Below are 17,313 nucleotides of genomic sequence, written 5' to 3'. Positions count from 1 at the left end.
CATTTTTTAAAGAATAAAAGTGAGTTCCTAACTAAAAGTTTTGCTGTGAGTCCGTCTACTAGAAATTTTTGGATTACAGAGACGAATTATATACATATACATTTGAGATTAAAGATAATGGTTTCAGTTTTTAGACTTTATAAAAAAATGAAAGTTCGATAATGGTTAAGCAATTTTTATCCTTTATTCCTGGCCACAGAGCAATTGAAAAATGTGCATTAACATGAATTGAACGTCATCTGTTTTGAGAGTTTTTGGAAAGGTGTTTTAAGAAGAAAAACGTGCTTTCCTATAGCGAAAGCGTTAAACATCTAAAACGAAGTCCAAATATCTTTCTGACAGGATAAACTTCAACGTGCAGTAGACTAGAAGATATTAACAGTAAGTTTTCTTCGGGTAGAATAATGTAGAAAGACAATACTTTTAGTGAAATTATAAAAACAATGCTCGTTTTCAACTATACACATAATTACTCACATTTTTTTTCTATTTCTTGCTTTTTAAAGGTTACTCGAAATCAAAAATATAAAAATATCGTATTGTCCGATCGCCATACACTTTTACTGTTATATATAACAATCATAAAAACAAAAGTAAAAACGCTGTTTTATAATATGAATTGGTCTACGTTTCCTTAAAAGACATAAACATTTAATTATATTGTCGAGAATTTGCATGACTTTCAAAAAAATAATCATTTATAAATATGTTAACAAATCTGTAACTTTTTTCTTGTTCATTTGAAAATTTCAAACGTATTTCAAGTACTTTTAAGATGAAACTTTTCATATAATTCTTTGAGTACCACAGTCTGAGTAGAGAAGTAGGCAAGCATCTGAAATAAAAAGCAAAAAAGTGTCATAGTGTAACACAGAGATGCTGTAGAGTAGTGCTGAATATAAATGTTATTCAAATTATACAAATTCAATTACAGTAGACTTCTATAACACGGTAGATACGTTCCGTGTTTTATGAATTTCGTGTTGTACGAGTCACTTAAATACATGAGCCAATCACAGCCCGGCACGTGTGCAGTTTAGGGACTATGGCTGTTTGACTCAACATTTCCAAAACACGTATAATTTTTTGGGAATAATCCATGTAAACTATGCTATAAACAAAAAATTGTAGGATTACTTACCGAGTGTGCACAGTTCGATGACGCCATTGTTTAAGTTTGTTTTCTTCGAGGAGCGGCGCATGGAACAGCGGGCGCGAGTTTTCTGATATACCGTATTAAATTAAACGAGTCTGTTTTAGCGTGTTTATACGAACACGGTCGCAATTTTTTCGCCGTGTTATACGAATCCGTGTTATAGGGGTCTACTGTACGGTGAAATTTCTATTTTGTAACATTCATTCGAAAACGTAAGAAATATCAATAAATCGGTAAACAAATTCAGCCATACTTCACAGTTCTAAGTTCATGTATTGAAATTCCTGCTACGGTAAATGTTTAGTATTTAGTATTTATACCTATAAATTGTTACTGCAGTTTTTCTGATTGTCTGACTATTCTTCATTAATCCCGAGAACGGAGTTAGATAGATGAAAATGGGGCCCAGATACAGAAATATTACAGGCGAGAGGCTCGATTAAGTACATGTATATACAAACTTTCGGTTTTGATCGACTATGACGTTAGTGCTGTTCAAAAATTTTTTTTTGAACGGATTTAGGCAGGTAACTGTCATGACCGTACTGTTCACCTGAAAAGTATGATGCAGAGGGAAAAGACTACTAAAATCGAGAATATTGTGATGATATTACAGTGAATAATTTATCTATTTATTTACATTGTACGTATGTTTTATTTACACACTATTTATAAATTAGCGGTCATATAAAATAGGAATTTTATTGAATTCTCGTTAATTAAAACTATTTTATTAACCCAGTTTGAAGCTGAACTATTTCCGTGAAAATTTCTAAACTTTCGCAAGGACGTTTCGATATTCTTTTTTCACTCTTTCCACCCTGTGGGAACTAAGAGGGCCTCTTATAGCAGGCCCACAATGGGCGACTAGGTGCTAAGGAATGGAACCGGACATATCCGAACAAACCACCCACCGAAAAACATTCTACTTGTTTTCAGATTTGTATTATAAGGTACGAGTGTATTTATTAAACTATTTTTTTATTTATAAGATTTACTATACAAATTATACCGACAGATTAGCTTATTGTAATGTAATGCGTGTACAGTACGTACCTTCAATATGAAAAAGCGTGTGATAGGAAAGCAACCGAGATAATTGAAGTTAAGTTCTGATTGCTGATACTCGTTCACCATGTTGCAAATCTGAAACGAAAACATTCAACGTGTTTAATATTTGAAAAACTGAAATTCTAGAAAAGTTTATTAAAGATTTTAATAATATTACCATGAGAATATCGTCCTCACTATCGCATTGAAAGTATCTATCGTACAATATGGTGCAGATATCCATTTCCTGCGAGAAACATGTGAAAAATATGCAATTCTGTATTAAAAATAATCCAGAAATACTAAAATAAATTCTAAGGAAAACTGTTAGAAAAATATAAAAAATGTACAAAATTCAGCAAGGAGTTTCGTAACTTTCTCAGCGAAACTTTAAAAATTGTGCTGGTGTCTGTTAGAATACTAAGATATACACCAGCACAACTTTTATTACAATTATATTATAATTAAGAAACTTTTTACGATATTCAATTCTGAAAGTAAAAACTAGTTTTATTAAAACAATTACAACTGCTAATGAACGTATAAAATTTTCATGAATATCTACCTAACTCAGGATATGACGCTTCTTCCTCTATCCACCCACCCCTCGACTATTAAAATTTAATAACGTCAATTCTCAATTGAAGAAAATTGTTTCATGCAATTATATTCAAAATACAGAATTTATTTGCTTTATGTAGATAAACAAAATCATCTCTTGCTACGCACAAATACACTAACATCCTATATACAAAAGAAATCCTCAAACTATCTTGCATTTCTCGACGTGTCAAAGTGCCCTAAGTCTAAAATACTTAAGGGTTATAACTTCTGCTATGTATAATGGCTGGGAAAGTGAAAAACAATTAGTTTTCTTCTTATGCTGGAGATGGCAAATATAAGGAATGAGTACACATCCAGCCTAAGAAAAGCATTCAGTTTTCATAATTATATACCTGCGAGCAATTCCAAGCAATTTCCTGATAATATATTACGTCTAGAAATTTTTATACACTGTTTAATCGTAAATGAAAAACATCAAATTAATTTAAAAACGTTACTTACCTTTCTCGACAATGTCGATAAGTAATACGAGTAACTGAAACAGAGAAATAAAATGCTAATATTAAACATTTTGATGTAAAACCTTAACGTGTCTTCCATTTCGTAATTGAACAGAACGATCTTTTCTAATGAAAATTCCAGGCATATTACAGTAATTATTATTATAGTTGTAAATTCATTCTGAATAACGTTAATAAACTTCAAATTGTCCTTGAAATTTTGTAAGCATTTCGTTACAACTCTTAACGGAATGTCCCCGCTCTCATTTTTCAAATATTCACATAACACTAAAAACTGCATCTTTAACATTTCACAGAACAAAACGATAAAGAAGACGATAGTAACATTATTCATTGCTATGTAAATATTGCTTATATTCAATGCAATTACACAAATAGAATCTCGAATAGTCCATGTAGTGTCGGCTAGTAACAGAAAGAAATAACTGTTTGTCGTTATTATAGCAATGGTTAAAATTACAATAATAATAATCCACGAAATGACAAGTATATTTTGGATTTTTAAGAGTTTGGGAAGTTTTCGGTGCCTGAACATCGGTTCGTTTATGATGTCTTGCAACAGGAATTGATGTTTTTCAATGGGGGTCCTCAAAGTTTTCAAATTCCACACTCGAAAATAATACAAATTAAAAAGACTTAATAAAAAATGTATTAATCTTACATCGTTTGCGTTTTTCTGGAATATTCCGCAAGCATCACACAGAGATAATGCTATATCTTCTGTTCCCGCACATAAGATGATGACGTAAGTTATACTTCTAACTACAGACATAATTTTTAAAATCGTCGCATATGTATATATAAATCTTTTTTTCTTTGCTGGGATAAAAGATAAATCTGCACAAATACATTTCATAAGTATCAGAAAAGGTGAGAAAACTACTTCCGGTAAGAGTAATTCGACCATTGTGTTCACTTTTCAGTTAATGAAGACCGCTTCTAAAGTTAAGATAAAGAACTGATAAACACGTTTAACACTAGTCAAAGCAAAAATTACACTAAAAAAAATATGTCTTATAACGTACTCGATTACATAATAAAATTCTGCATATTATTACTGTAATTTCGCAATTTACTTCGGAGCTAGTAAAGTAAAATTTCACATATATTCTTCACTTGTCTAATATTTAAGACAAGTCAATTTTCCATGGTAAACAGCCATTTGGCAGGTTACTCAATCGGTGTCTTGTCTTATATCGATAATAAAGCAAATCGAATTCAATCGCTCTTCATTCAGCTAATTTAACTGATATTGGACTAATAACCTAATATACATTAACGTGACATTAACTTAAATAATTGCTGTATGGCGCTATATATCATAGACATATTCAGAAATGTAAACGTTAATGTGCTTCGTAATTCATGTATTCATTTATTCTGCAAACAATATCAAAGTAAGAAGCATTATTGAATAAAATTAATGTTTTTTTACCCTCGGAAATCGCATTACGCAAGTCTGATTAATTTTTTCAGATTTTTACATTATCACTCTAGACAAATTTCATAATGTACCAATCTTTACTAAAAAAAGAGTTAGCCTGTTGTCTGAGGCTCCGGATTCGATTTCTGGTGTCGTAAAGTTTTTAAGATGATCTGTTACAGATAGGCGAAGACCTGTCTCAAAACACCTGTCCAATCCCATCATGGACTTAAGCATGAACTGAATAATATTAAATGAGACATATTTGGTATATACTTTTTGATCTATAAGCGGCCGGGTGAATTAAACCTCTAAACACTGATCTCGATTACTCGTTTTACCAAACGAGCTGGCCAAATGAAGTTTTCCGATTTTCTTCGCGTAAATAAAAACTAAATAGGATCACTTCTATGTAAAAAGTCGTTCCTAAAGCAGATCGCTTATGTTTTGCATTATTTTATTAATTCTAGTTGTTGTATCGGAAAAACATGATGTATTCAAAGAGCATTTAAGCACACGATATTGATCGTTATAATAAAGTCAATTTCTGATTTTTCCTAATATTAGAAAGAGACATGTCAAAACATTTCGATGAATTTCTGTTATACTTTCAGTACAATATAGATTACAATAATATCCTGTTTAACGCCATTGCTTATTCGATCTGAAACAAAATAATTAACTACACTATATTCATATTTAAAATTTAAAGTGTTTGAATATCTGTGTAGTATTCAAAATTTCAATATAAATAAGCTTCAAATTTAAGTTTTGGTTTTATTCGTATACGTTGACGCGACACGTAGGCGTTCTGCCGAAGTAAAATCATCTAGCGAGGACTTACTGTGTTCTGTGTCCTCTATTTAGATGTTGCACACGTGAAGAAAATCCGAAAAACTCCATGTGGCCACTGTGATGGCAAAGCACAAACCGATGACTAGCTACCAGTGTGCAGTAGTAATATTATCTAATCGGCTCCAAATCAAGCATATGCTTTTTGGTCTTATGAAGAAACATAAAAATAAAAAGCATAAAAATAAAATTAAGATTAAAATAAAATCAAAATTTTCACCGCTTAACAGAAGAAGCTTTCATTTATATCACATTCCTGTATTCTTTTCTACACAGAACAATTAATTTTGAAAACATTTCTGTCGGATATCCATGGTTGTCGCAATCGGTGTGTCTATATTTTTGTCGCTATTTGGATTCTCCTCTGACCTGTCGGACTGCGACACTTTGATATTCAATGTCCGGTCAATATTTGTTAAAATTAGAATGGTTATGTCTTCGGTGTTGTAAGGAAAATGTCATGTCCGAGGGTAACCTGTCTTTCTCTAGTCGCTGATGTTATCTATTTTGTTCAGTGTGTATTCGTATATTTTTTGGACTACTTAGTTTATTTTAAGTAGGCCTATACTTTATATGTAATTGTTTTGTATTGTTGAATTTTTTTTTTTTATTTGTAGCCCTTATGCCAAAGTGGTATTTTTCATATGCAGCAACTGACTTAGTTGCTGTCCAGCAAAATATGTAATGTGTTCGTGATAAAATATCAAAATATAGGCCTAATTATATAATTTATTATAAATAATGCAATTAAAATAATATTATCAAATGTAAGATAACAATTAAATATCGTATATAATTATCTATTATAGTTATATGTTAAAATGTAAAATTAAAAATTGAATTAGAACTTTTTTGAGATCATGTTAATAATGTTAATTAAAATTATTAATATTTAATATACTGTTTTATATTTAATACGCATGTAATATATGATGCTCAATTATTTTGTAAAATTGCCACCTGATTAATTAATCGATTAACTGGCATAATATGCAGAAAACGAAAAACCAGAAAACCCTAATAGCAATTCAAAAGATAACTATTAATAAGTATATGGAGATAATTTTCTACTGAATGGTTTTAACAACCTTACAAGAAATTGTTCATAAACATATTTATTTAGACCCTTTAAAACTTACTTTTCGAGATGCTTAATAATTGTAAAAGTTAGAAGTAATATTTTAAAAAGGTATATAAAATTTATGTATTTTTTACAATATGCAAAACATACTTATGAAGAATTATATGAAGCTATTATTCTGCCTATTGCAGATTGCTGTTGTATTTAACTGTGTTTTGTTTTCATGACAAGTGTAGAACAATCTTTATTTTCATACATGAATTTTGCTATTTGCGCTTCTACTGATTGTGATAAAAAATATCAAATTACATATCAGCTTTAAACATTCGAATACGGGTGCCATTATGCTATATTTAGTGTGAGTATGTGTTTATGTGGCAGTTGTAGTGAAAATAAATTGTTGAATGCTTATTTAAAATAGCATCAAAGTAACTTTGCAATTAAAATTTTCATTATAATTAAATTAATTTTGAATATAAAAGTTGTTTTATTTTGTATTAATGTATCATTAAAGTTCTTACGAATAGAAGTCTTATGTATTGTATAACAATACATAAGACTTCTATATTGTATAACATTGTATAAAATTATTGATAAACGAATTTAAATTTTCAATAGTAACGTTATACCGAAAACAGTATATCGAACAATAAAAATATACAAAAAATAATTTTGTTAACCAGTAGCGTGTTATCCTATGGGCAAGGAATGCAATTGCTTGGATGGGGCATCTCTAATTCAAATTGAAATGGGATTCGTGAAGCTATAACATGCCACTGTCATTAACTTATTTGAATTTTTTTATTTTGTTTTATGATTCAAGTTAGGAAAAGTAATAAGATTTACATATTAAGATTTTTGGACTGCAATTTATAGACCTATAAATTCGATTTGTCTTTCCTTGATTTCGAAAACGGAATCCGATGCGGAAACCTGAGTGGGAGAAGGCCCCAATTAACTATATAAGAATTTTTTGAGCACAAGATAAAAATGATTCCACGTCTCTTTGGAAAGTGGATTATAAAATTTGAGAATGATACTTTTTCCTGGAATAATTTAAGAATTTAAATATTAAGAGTAGAAAAGATTCGTTAGCTAATTAATTAATTTAATATTGAAATAATTGTTTAATACAAGACATTTATTGTTTCATTCAAAAGAATATAAGACAATATGCAAGCGAATATCATTTATAATCTGATAATTTAATTCGATGCTAAGTGGAAACAATCTTAAATATTTTAAGTAAAAATTTAAGACTTTTACATTTAATATTCTATCGACATTTATTCAATTTTGATTGCTTATAAATAAAAAACGTTACATTGCCTGCGTTATTCGGGTTTACGTAATTAAACATTTACGAAAAATCTCGAAATGGAGGGAAAAAGAACCCGCAATTTCCAGAAATCTTTCTATTTCAAGATGGCGTCGGCAATACGAAATCGAACGAATTCGAATCGGTAGAACGTGCGATGTTACGTCACACGTTACGTCACAAGTTCCACGTCAGAATATTAACTACTTGCGAATGTTTTCTTTAAAATGCTAAAATAGTTTTCTTTTTTTGTAAAATATAGGCCTATTTGTAATAATAAATAACATTATAAAAACGCATTCCGTAACCTTACCGGTTACAAGCCGCAAATCTAGGTTTAAAGAGTATCTAATTTAAATTATTTAATTTTGATATAAATCGAAAAATATTAAGTTACCTACGTTACGCGAGTTTTCATTATTAAAATTTGTACGAAAAATGTTAAAATGGAGAGAAAAAGAACTCGCTTTTTCCGGAAAGCATAAATTTCCAAGATGGCGTCGGCAACAATACGAAATGGAACGAATTCGAATTTGTCGTTGCAATGCGTCACGCGTTACGTCACGAGTTCACGTCATAGATGTAATATTTCGAGTATTTTAATTGCATTTTTTAAAGGAAAGTTTATTTTTAACAAATTCTTTTTTCTCGGATTTGACAGAATATTTGTTAAATGTAAAACTTCGCTAAAAAGAAAATTTACTCGGATTACATTACGAGTGGTTGGGGTTTGATTGGAAACGATTGCTTCCACCATTGTAAGATCGGAAATTTACAACATATTTCATACAACTGAAAGTTTTAATTTATATCGCCATAATATTTTCTTAACTGTGAAAGAATGGGAAAGATAGCACTTCCTTCTTGCGGATAGATTGTGTAATTTACATAATAAACAACAACCCAGAACATTTCTATTACCAAATGATCTGTCAGATTATCTATTGGGCTATGTTGAGCCTAATAACTAATTACATAACAAACCAATTTGGCTAGAGATAGGTGCTTTAGCTGCTCTCCTAATAAATTTAATAATCAGAAGTAAATTAATTTTAAATTTAGAATATTCCGAAAAAAAATAATCGTCCAGGATGGGACTCAAATTCACAACTCTTGATTTATTTATTAAAATATTGTTTTCTAATTCTCGGTGTTCNATAAATGCTTCCCTTTAACTCATGAAAGTATATGGAATCACGTGATGTGTGTACAAACACCACACATGCTTACGTTATGTTTACTGTTTTGTATGGAGACTTTTAAAATGTCTTGTGAACGAAAAAGTAACAACAATAAATTTTACTACAACGAAGTGTTTCATCGGTAGATAAAGCATTAACGATCATATCTTTCTGCCTAAATTTTGAAGAATGAAATGAGTTTTGTACAAATTGTAAATGTTAACGACTAATAAAATCTTCATATGATGCAATGGTGGAGATATAATTTTAAAACGTGTTTTAATTGCTTGGATCTTTGTCACTAATTAAGGCGGATAAGCCTTAATAAGATACAAAGAACAAAGAGAACTAAAAAAAAAATTTTTGTTGTATCAAGCAATACATTCCGGGTTAGAGTTTTATTATATATCACGTCACCTCTTTTCAGGTTACAGATAAAAGCTGACAATGTAGAGTTTACAAATAACAAGAAAACCAAGGCAAATTTACAACTAACTATTTGACATTAGCAATTCATAGAATTTCCACCTGTACATCATCAATTAAGTGGCATATTTTTTGTCGCTGACTTTCAAAACATAAATATAGGAATGGAAATAATAAATATAAACTTATTTTTATTGTCTTAATTTAGATATATCATTTACTTAGCTAATTATATACACGGTGCACAGTAAGAAGTCTAATCTGTAAACAATATTTTAGATATTTTTGTGTTTAAATAATATATGGCTTACCTTGAATGTGCTGATGACGGATCTTAGTACCGAAATACATTTTCTACGTTACTTAAAGCTACATTTGTATATTTTAAGTTTGTATTTAGTGATTGTATGTTTTCCGGTCTTGATGTGATAAGTCATTGCAACTCATAGGCTAACCACTTATCGTATAGTTTGATTTAGGTTAGAAATGTATTTAATTATGCTTCAGATGAAAAAAGTGTAGATTCGATTGTGTTAATAACTTTAGTAAATATTATATGTTATTTAGAACTTGTTTTGTTTACGTTAAATGCTTTACGTGCTTTAATTTATTTAAAAGCGATTTTATTCTACAAAGTGTAAGCAATGCATTTTAATACGAGAAAATACAGTAACTTGTCATTACGGTTCTATCATAAATAATCGTTTTCGTTAACAATTCAATTAATTCTAATAAAACAAACAATCTTCTTAAACAGTAGAAATCACATAATACTTTGTTAGATATATATTTACTTTTAACCTTGAAATTCTCTTAAAATAAAATTTTCAGATTGACATTTCTTCAAACTCAAAGCAGTCCACAAGATAACAGTAAAGCGAAGCAAAATACGCGTAAAGTCTCTCTAATGAATTAAATCATTATTAGTGAAAAAAGTAAAAAAAATAATAATAATTTAAAATGAATTGTAAAGAACCCGACGAAGTCTGTTACTGGACACGTTTTTGCCTTTAGTCCCCCTCTTGGCAGCTCTGAACTATTTATCAACACAAGAAGAAAGATGAATATATAAAACTCTATTTTCCAACAAATTTTCATATTGTTTCTTTGATATAATAACATTTTTCTGCTTCTTATCGTCACGAGATCTCAAAACAACTCTCATCGTCGATATCAGTTCCCAATTGTTCGTTAATTTTATTTGTTTTCACAGAAGCATTTATTTTAAAAAAATGGCAAACATTTCCATAATCAGGGTTATAAAGAGATTTAAAAGAAAACTTTCCTCCTTTCTCATTTATTGTTACACCATAGAAATACATCTTACATTTTCGAGGGATTTCCAAAAAAAAATCGTATCAAACGTGAGGTTTGTTGACGAATATCGAAAAACGATTCCACGTTTTCTCTTTCCAGATCGAAATAAACAAGACCTTTCAAACTTTCAGGAAAATCCTGATAAATATCAACTTCTTTTTTCTTATTGTTGTAATATAAAGGGGAGATCCTTCTACTTTGAGACACTTTTATTTAAACCTTCATTATTTAAGTTCAAATTGATCTTTAGCTATAACTATTGAATATTTCTATTAGTAACTGATAACATCACTATATATGGCGCAACACGTGACTCTATGCTATTTTATTTATGAGAAAATATGAAATAATTACTTGCAGGATATTTGTCCCAAGATACAATCATGGATTGTACCTTGGGACACGAACAATCCTAACGTTTTTGTAAATCTTAACTTCCGCCAGATGAAAAAAAGGTAGGTAGTTTATAAACCACAACCGCCGACATTTGAATAAGATTTTATCATGCTCATTAAAATGATGCTGCTGTTAAATATTCTTGATCGAGATACTTGTAATCGCCGTCCATCTATACACTGAATTTTAATGGTATTCATCGATGCTTTTTCAAAAATTTGATAAAATAATATTTAATTTTAATAATTATAGGCTGAAATCAGTTGTTGAAATTGTCTTTATTGAAAGCATTGTTAATATAAATTACAGTTTTTCTGATGTATTCTATTGTTTATTTGAAATAAATGGAGTCATAATCGAACATTTGTATTTAAATTCGATTTATTTTTCGAATTCTAAGTTACGTTTGCTCAAAAATTTTGCGTTGTTGTTGAACTCCAACTAGCAAAATTAAGACATTATTTACATGTTAAAAACTCATTAAACCGTAGACACGAGGCTACAAATAATAATTGTTAGCTCATACTATACAGAACCCAGTGGATGTAAATGTCTCTGCTGGATGTGTTGTACTCCATCCTGGTGAAGCACACTTTTTCGGAGTGATAATGAATAACGTCTGTGTGTGCTACGTGTTATTGCCTAGATTATCGTAAGATTGTGTTTTCTTGTGTTGTGATTATGGATGTGCTACTGATTTGACTATACATATTGAGTCTACAACTGTTAAGTGTGGATTAAGGGAGCATCATCTTTCCTTTATTTAGTGTGAAGACCCGTCTTGCTAGTCTTTTCCTGATTTTACTGTTGTCTACATTTTATATGAATCTCGATTGTATATGAATCTCGATTGTGTTAATATTAATTGACGTTTCAAAAACTAATTTTAATAACATGAATTTGATTTACGAGCAAATAGTTGAATAATTTTATCGGTAATCTGTAATTTTCGCACTGAAACCGAAGGTCGTTGAACTGAAAGTAACAAATTAAAAATATCAATAAAAATTGATATAGTTCGATATTTTAGATATTATTTATTTGTTAAAAGAATTTAATTAATCTACCGTTAGAAGATCATTATTTTTTACAATTCAGATACATAGCATAGATTATTGAGTAAATTTTCTGATGCTATATAATAAAGATAAAACGTAATTTTAACTTTATATTTGTAGAGATTATACATAATAAGAAATAACTTTTGTTTATTTACAAAATCATTTAAAATAAGTAAGCATAAAATCCAGAAATTATGCTTGCTAAATTTGGTACACGGTAGAAGTTACTTAACTGTTCACGAGAACGACCAAATACATCATTTATCGTAGAAACCTTTTGACAATATACTGTATTTGCTGAGGACACGAAAGTAAAAACAACATAACGACTAGAATAATAAGTCATTGTTTAATAAAATATCCAATATTCATTGTTATTTATAAATAATCGAATACGATTTATATGAATGCCACTTAATGAAATGTCATATAAATGCTTTCCTTTAACTCACGAAAGTATATGGAACCACGCGATGTGTGTACAAACACCACACATGCTTACGTTATGTTTACTGTTTTGTATGGAGACATTTAAAATGTCTTGTGAACGAAAAAGTAATAATAAGAAATTTTACTGCAACGAAGTGTTTCATCGGTAGATAAAGAATTAACGATCATATCTTTCTGCATAAATTTTGAAGGATGATATGAGTTTTGTATAAATTGTAAATGTTAACAACTAATAAAATCTTTATATGATGCCATGGTGGAGATATAATTTTAAAACAAGCTTCAAATGCTGGTTCTTTGTCACTAATTAAGGCGGATAAGCCTTAATAAGAGGCAAAGAACGAAGAGAACTAAAAAAAATTTTTTAATTTGTATCAAGCAACGCATTCCAGTGAGACTCGAATTTAATAGGTCAATGAAATAATAAGGCAATAAGTGCTTTTATTCTAGGTATGAGAATGTCAGATTACAGAAATATTCATTTTATCTGAAATTTAAATATATTTTCGTGTCTAAAGATCGTAAAAATGCAAACAAATAAAAACAATGGACGGTGGTTTATCGATATTATCCGAGAATTTCAACTGTAATTGCAATCTTCGCATAAATGTCTCTTAAATAAAATATATTAAAGTCTACAAACTGTTTCTGTTATTACTAATTACAAAATACAAAATTCCAACAATCAGTTGCGTATCTTTCCTAGCAAAATAATTTAAATTGCGTGTAGCGTTATGTCTTTTAATATTTTATTTAAAATATTTTTTATTTAATTAATTAATATGAAATAGTTAAAAGCTTTATTTTGGAGATTTGCCTAAAACGTAGAGAGTCAAATTTGACACGATTCCAATACTTTTGCTTGCTGTATATACATAACAGTCATGAAAGTGATGAGTAAAATGTGCTTAATTTTTTGAACTCTTTACCCTTTCGTTGTTAATATTTTGTAAATAATTAAACTATAGATTGATAATTTTTTTACTATTAAGGATTCAAAACATTAACTTGTAACCACACTTATATGATTTGACATTTTATTTTCATTGACTGTCGTAAAATTCGTACCAACGCGCAATTATTTATTGCGACATCGTCAAAATGTCTGGCTGCAATTTTTAATTATAGTTTTAATTAATTTTATGTAAAATATATCCTCTTTACTTCAAATTAGTAGTGGCTTTCCCAGTACATTATACTTTTCTTATAACAATAGAGTCGTGCGGGTCATCTATCTAACACCTTTGAGGGAAAACGTTTCAATTGAAACAGCGTAACTTCCGGTTTGCATCAGAAGTTTACATATAAATAATCAAAGCCTCCTACACCTACGATTTCCATATGTGCTCTCAAATTTCATCGAACATCTTCAATGGAATCGGAAGATTTTACTCGTTATTACATTTACAACTACTTATGAAACCTGTTTTTATCCTAAAAATGAAAGGTTTTGCTATGTTATAATAATTAATTATATAAAAATTTTTATGATAAAATCTCATAACAGATGGAGTCTCACACAATATTTATTGTTAGTACGATTAATAATATAAAAGTCACTTTTAACTAAAATTTCCTAACAGCCGAGAAAGTCATGCAACTTGTTTTTCAAATTTTTAATTCTATATTTATTTTTTAAAGTAAATTCAGAAGTAAGAAAATTTAAAATTTTAAAAATTTACATTCTCTTTATTTTCAGTTAATTGTCCTTTTTTTTCTACACTATTGTATTCTGTTGACCAATTTTCACGCTATTGTTTGCAATCAGAAAATGCGAGTTTGAATGTCTTCAAAATTAAAATGTATGACTAATAAAGAAAAATGACAGATTGGACTGTACGTAGAACGATCAACGTTCCTGGAATAATAACGTATTAGACATATCCGAGAATTGCAAAATTATTGAACTGTACTTGCAACTATGACATCTAAATAAAATATACAAAATGTGAAAGTCCACAGATTCTTTCTCTTATTTAAAATCACAGAACATTAAACATAAAACACAATATAGCAATTGTTATATTGCGAATTTTGCGAACGATTTATTCAATCAATCAGCTAATTTTATCGTTGTGGTTAAAAGGTATGTGCGGTTAAAACTATGTTTTTTAATTGATAAGTTAAAATTTCATCGAAATGAGGTTACTTTTAAGATTATTCGTCAGGTGTATGAAATCACTGTGCACGTGGAAGTGCATCTCGTATTAATTTTTAATTTTTTTTTATTAATTTACATCATTTAACTTACTTCGATATAGTATTACCTTTATTTGGTGTTGTAACATGTGCTAATATCATTTACTTATATTAAATATTTAGATTTAACTAAGGTTGTGTCAGTGTAATTACACTTTCGACTAATTACACTGGAACAACCTTAGACTTAGAAGTGCGATGCAAATGTGTGATTTATTGTANATTATTTACAAGTATTATTTATTTTTATGTTATCGGTTTATTTGTATTTTTGAATATTTAAACGCGTAGTTCTATTTATGAAGTGTTCCATTTAGCCTGAGGATGATCCAATGAATGGATCGAAAACGTTTGTTTTAATTAAAAATAATCTCTCAGCGAAAAATAAGGTGTTGGATTACATATTTGGTAGGTAGTTTATCCAAGTCTTTTCCTTTATAAAATATTAGCTTTATCAGTTAACAAAAATGTTTCATATGCTGGAAATGCAGGTAAGTATAAAGCTTAAATGTTCTGTAGAGGCATTTAAATGATTAAAAACCAAAGATAATCTCATTTTTGTATTAAGATAAACAATAGTCATTACAAATATAGGTCACAAACATTACTACTTACTAAATTTTTTATAATTAATACCGCAATTTCTGACAGTAATTTTCAAAAAGGGTGCAACTTCGTGCACCCAGAATCGACAGGTAACTCATTCAATCCAGTCTTCTGTGCTCGAAGTAGTAAAATAATTTTCACCGCACCCCACACAATTATTTTCCTCTTGAACTTCATCACACGAGTCGTCACTCTCTAAGATCACAGAAGTTTCATCCTCAGAGCTACTAACTTCANACGTGAAAAATTTTTGAAAAAGTATTCTTAATAATTTTCTTCATATTTTTCAGAAAGTAATCTAATTCTCAAAAGAACAATCTAACGTCACAATATATTGGAAAAAGGTCAGGTTTTAAATATATATTTTCTTCCGTGGGAGGAATTGCAATGACGTCATGAATTGGAGTGAAACGATCTGCGGATGGTTTGATTTCTATTTTGTTTCTTGAAATTATTTCCTTTTTGGCAAATCTAACGATAAGGTGAAACGTTGTAAACTTTTTAATATAAAGTCCAACGTTTAACTTGACACATCCGTTCATTTGGCATGTAAGAAATTTTCTTTCGTTTAAATGTCTGCCATTCATCGAAAAATATAAACTTGCTTCTATTCCACGTCGTTTATTATGTGTTATTGGTAGACGAATGCTTGTCATAAAACAGTTTTCGTGAACAAATATTCCTGATATAAATTGTATATTTTTAGTCACGAATCTTTGTATTTTAATGACGGGCGAGTATCGATTGCAGTAAGTGAATAATAACGGATATTGATAAGAAGTCCTGGTTTTAATGGACTTGGAAATATTGTCAGGGACACACGACAAATTTTCAGTTACGAAAAACAGCCTTATTGCTTCCAGTTCTTTTTCAGTTAAGACGAGTGAAAAATTATCGGACTCAAAGATTTCATTTTCCATTGTCAAAAATCTGATTTTTGATAAGAAAGGTTCCATGAGTTGTCTTAGAGATTTCTTTTCACTAAGTTTGTTCATGGCCCATTTGTAGGTGATATCGAAGATACTCTTTTCATCTAAATGTTTATTAATTGGGCGAGATACGAGTGTATTTATTGTTGCTTCTTTGCAATTCAAGTACATGTTTGTACAAAATATTTGATCGTACTTCGCATCGAACTTCCTCCAACAAGTATACAACAGTCTGTAGTCGTCGATTTCGGAGGCAAAGTCGTGTACGGAACAGACGTTTTCTGTTCGTAGGTTATCAGTAATACGAATGTGACAAAATTTATTTACACCAATAATACGTAACGTCTTGTTACTTCTTAAAATATCCATTGATGTTTTTAAAGATGGGAACATTGATACGTTACTCTCCAACAGTCTAAATGTAATGGAAATACGATTGTCACGATATAATTACAGTATTTAAAATAAACTGTAGCAATATTAAAAGTTTAAAATTTATTTGGTCGTGGATCTTTAAAAGTTTCTAGAAAATTGTAAAAAATAGGTGACTAAATACAAATAAACATTTGATGTCTTCACACATCTTTCACAATTAAGGGAACACAATTAACAATTATTTGTATTTAGTCTTTAATGTTGTAAAAATTTTACAATTTCCTCTTGTAATTATTATGAAAAATGTAACTTACTCTGAGATTGCTTGCAAACTTTCAAAGGTACACGGTAAATACAAGGTGATATCGCCGACATTTGAATAAGATTTTATCATGCTCATTAAAATGA

General features: G+C 29.5%; 2 protein-coding genes across 5 annotated transcripts in view; one reads left to right on the top strand and one right to left on the bottom strand.

The window, feature by feature from the left end:
* Nucleotides 1-66: 66 nt before the first annotated feature.
* Nucleotides 67-8,515, bottom strand: LOC111641610. Of its 4 annotated transcripts, XR_002759437.1 has the most exons (5): nt 8,363-8,515; nt 3,163-4,230; nt 2,385-2,453; nt 2,213-2,302; nt 67-835 (listed from the first exon to the last, which is right to left on the bottom strand). XR_002759437.1 is itself a non-coding variant. In XM_023387799.1 (4 exons), exons 2-4 carry the CDS (start codon nt 2,448-2,450, stop codon nt 761-763), a joined length of 231 nt encoding a protein of 76 aa, XP_023243567.1. In that variant the 5' UTR covers nt 2,451-2,453; nt 8,363-8,515; the 3' UTR covers nt 67-760. The 4 variants fall into 4 exon arrangements, 2 of the variants coding, with proteins under 2 accessions (XP_023243567.1, XP_023243568.1); XR_002759436.1 differs by lacking the exon at nt 8,363-8,515 and having other exon boundaries at nt 3,163-5,819; XM_023387799.1 differs by lacking the exon at nt 3,163-4,230.
* A 6,770-nt stretch (nt 8,516-15,285) lies between these two features.
* LOC111641614 overlaps nt 15,286-17,313 on the top strand; it is a 25,184-nt gene continuing 23,156 nt past the window's right edge. The window contains exon 1 of the mRNA XM_023387812.1: nt 15,286-15,403. Coding sequence (XP_023243580.1) covers nt 15,328-15,403 — 76 coding nt within the window. The 5' untranslated portion in view covers nt 15,286-15,327. The remainder of the gene's footprint in view (nt 15,404-17,313) is intronic.

This window comes from Centruroides sculpturatus, unplaced genomic scaffold (assembly GCF_000671375.1).
Source record: "Centruroides sculpturatus isolate CEXI.00-Female unplaced genomic scaffold, Cexi_2.0 scaffold1436, whole genome shotgun sequence".
In the NCBI taxonomy this organism is placed as follows: Eukaryota; Metazoa; Arthropoda; class Arachnida; order Scorpiones; family Buthidae; genus Centruroides; species Centruroides sculpturatus.
The sequence above is the reverse complement of the archived record's forward strand: the minus strand, read 5'-3'. Positions and strand labels throughout refer to the sequence as shown.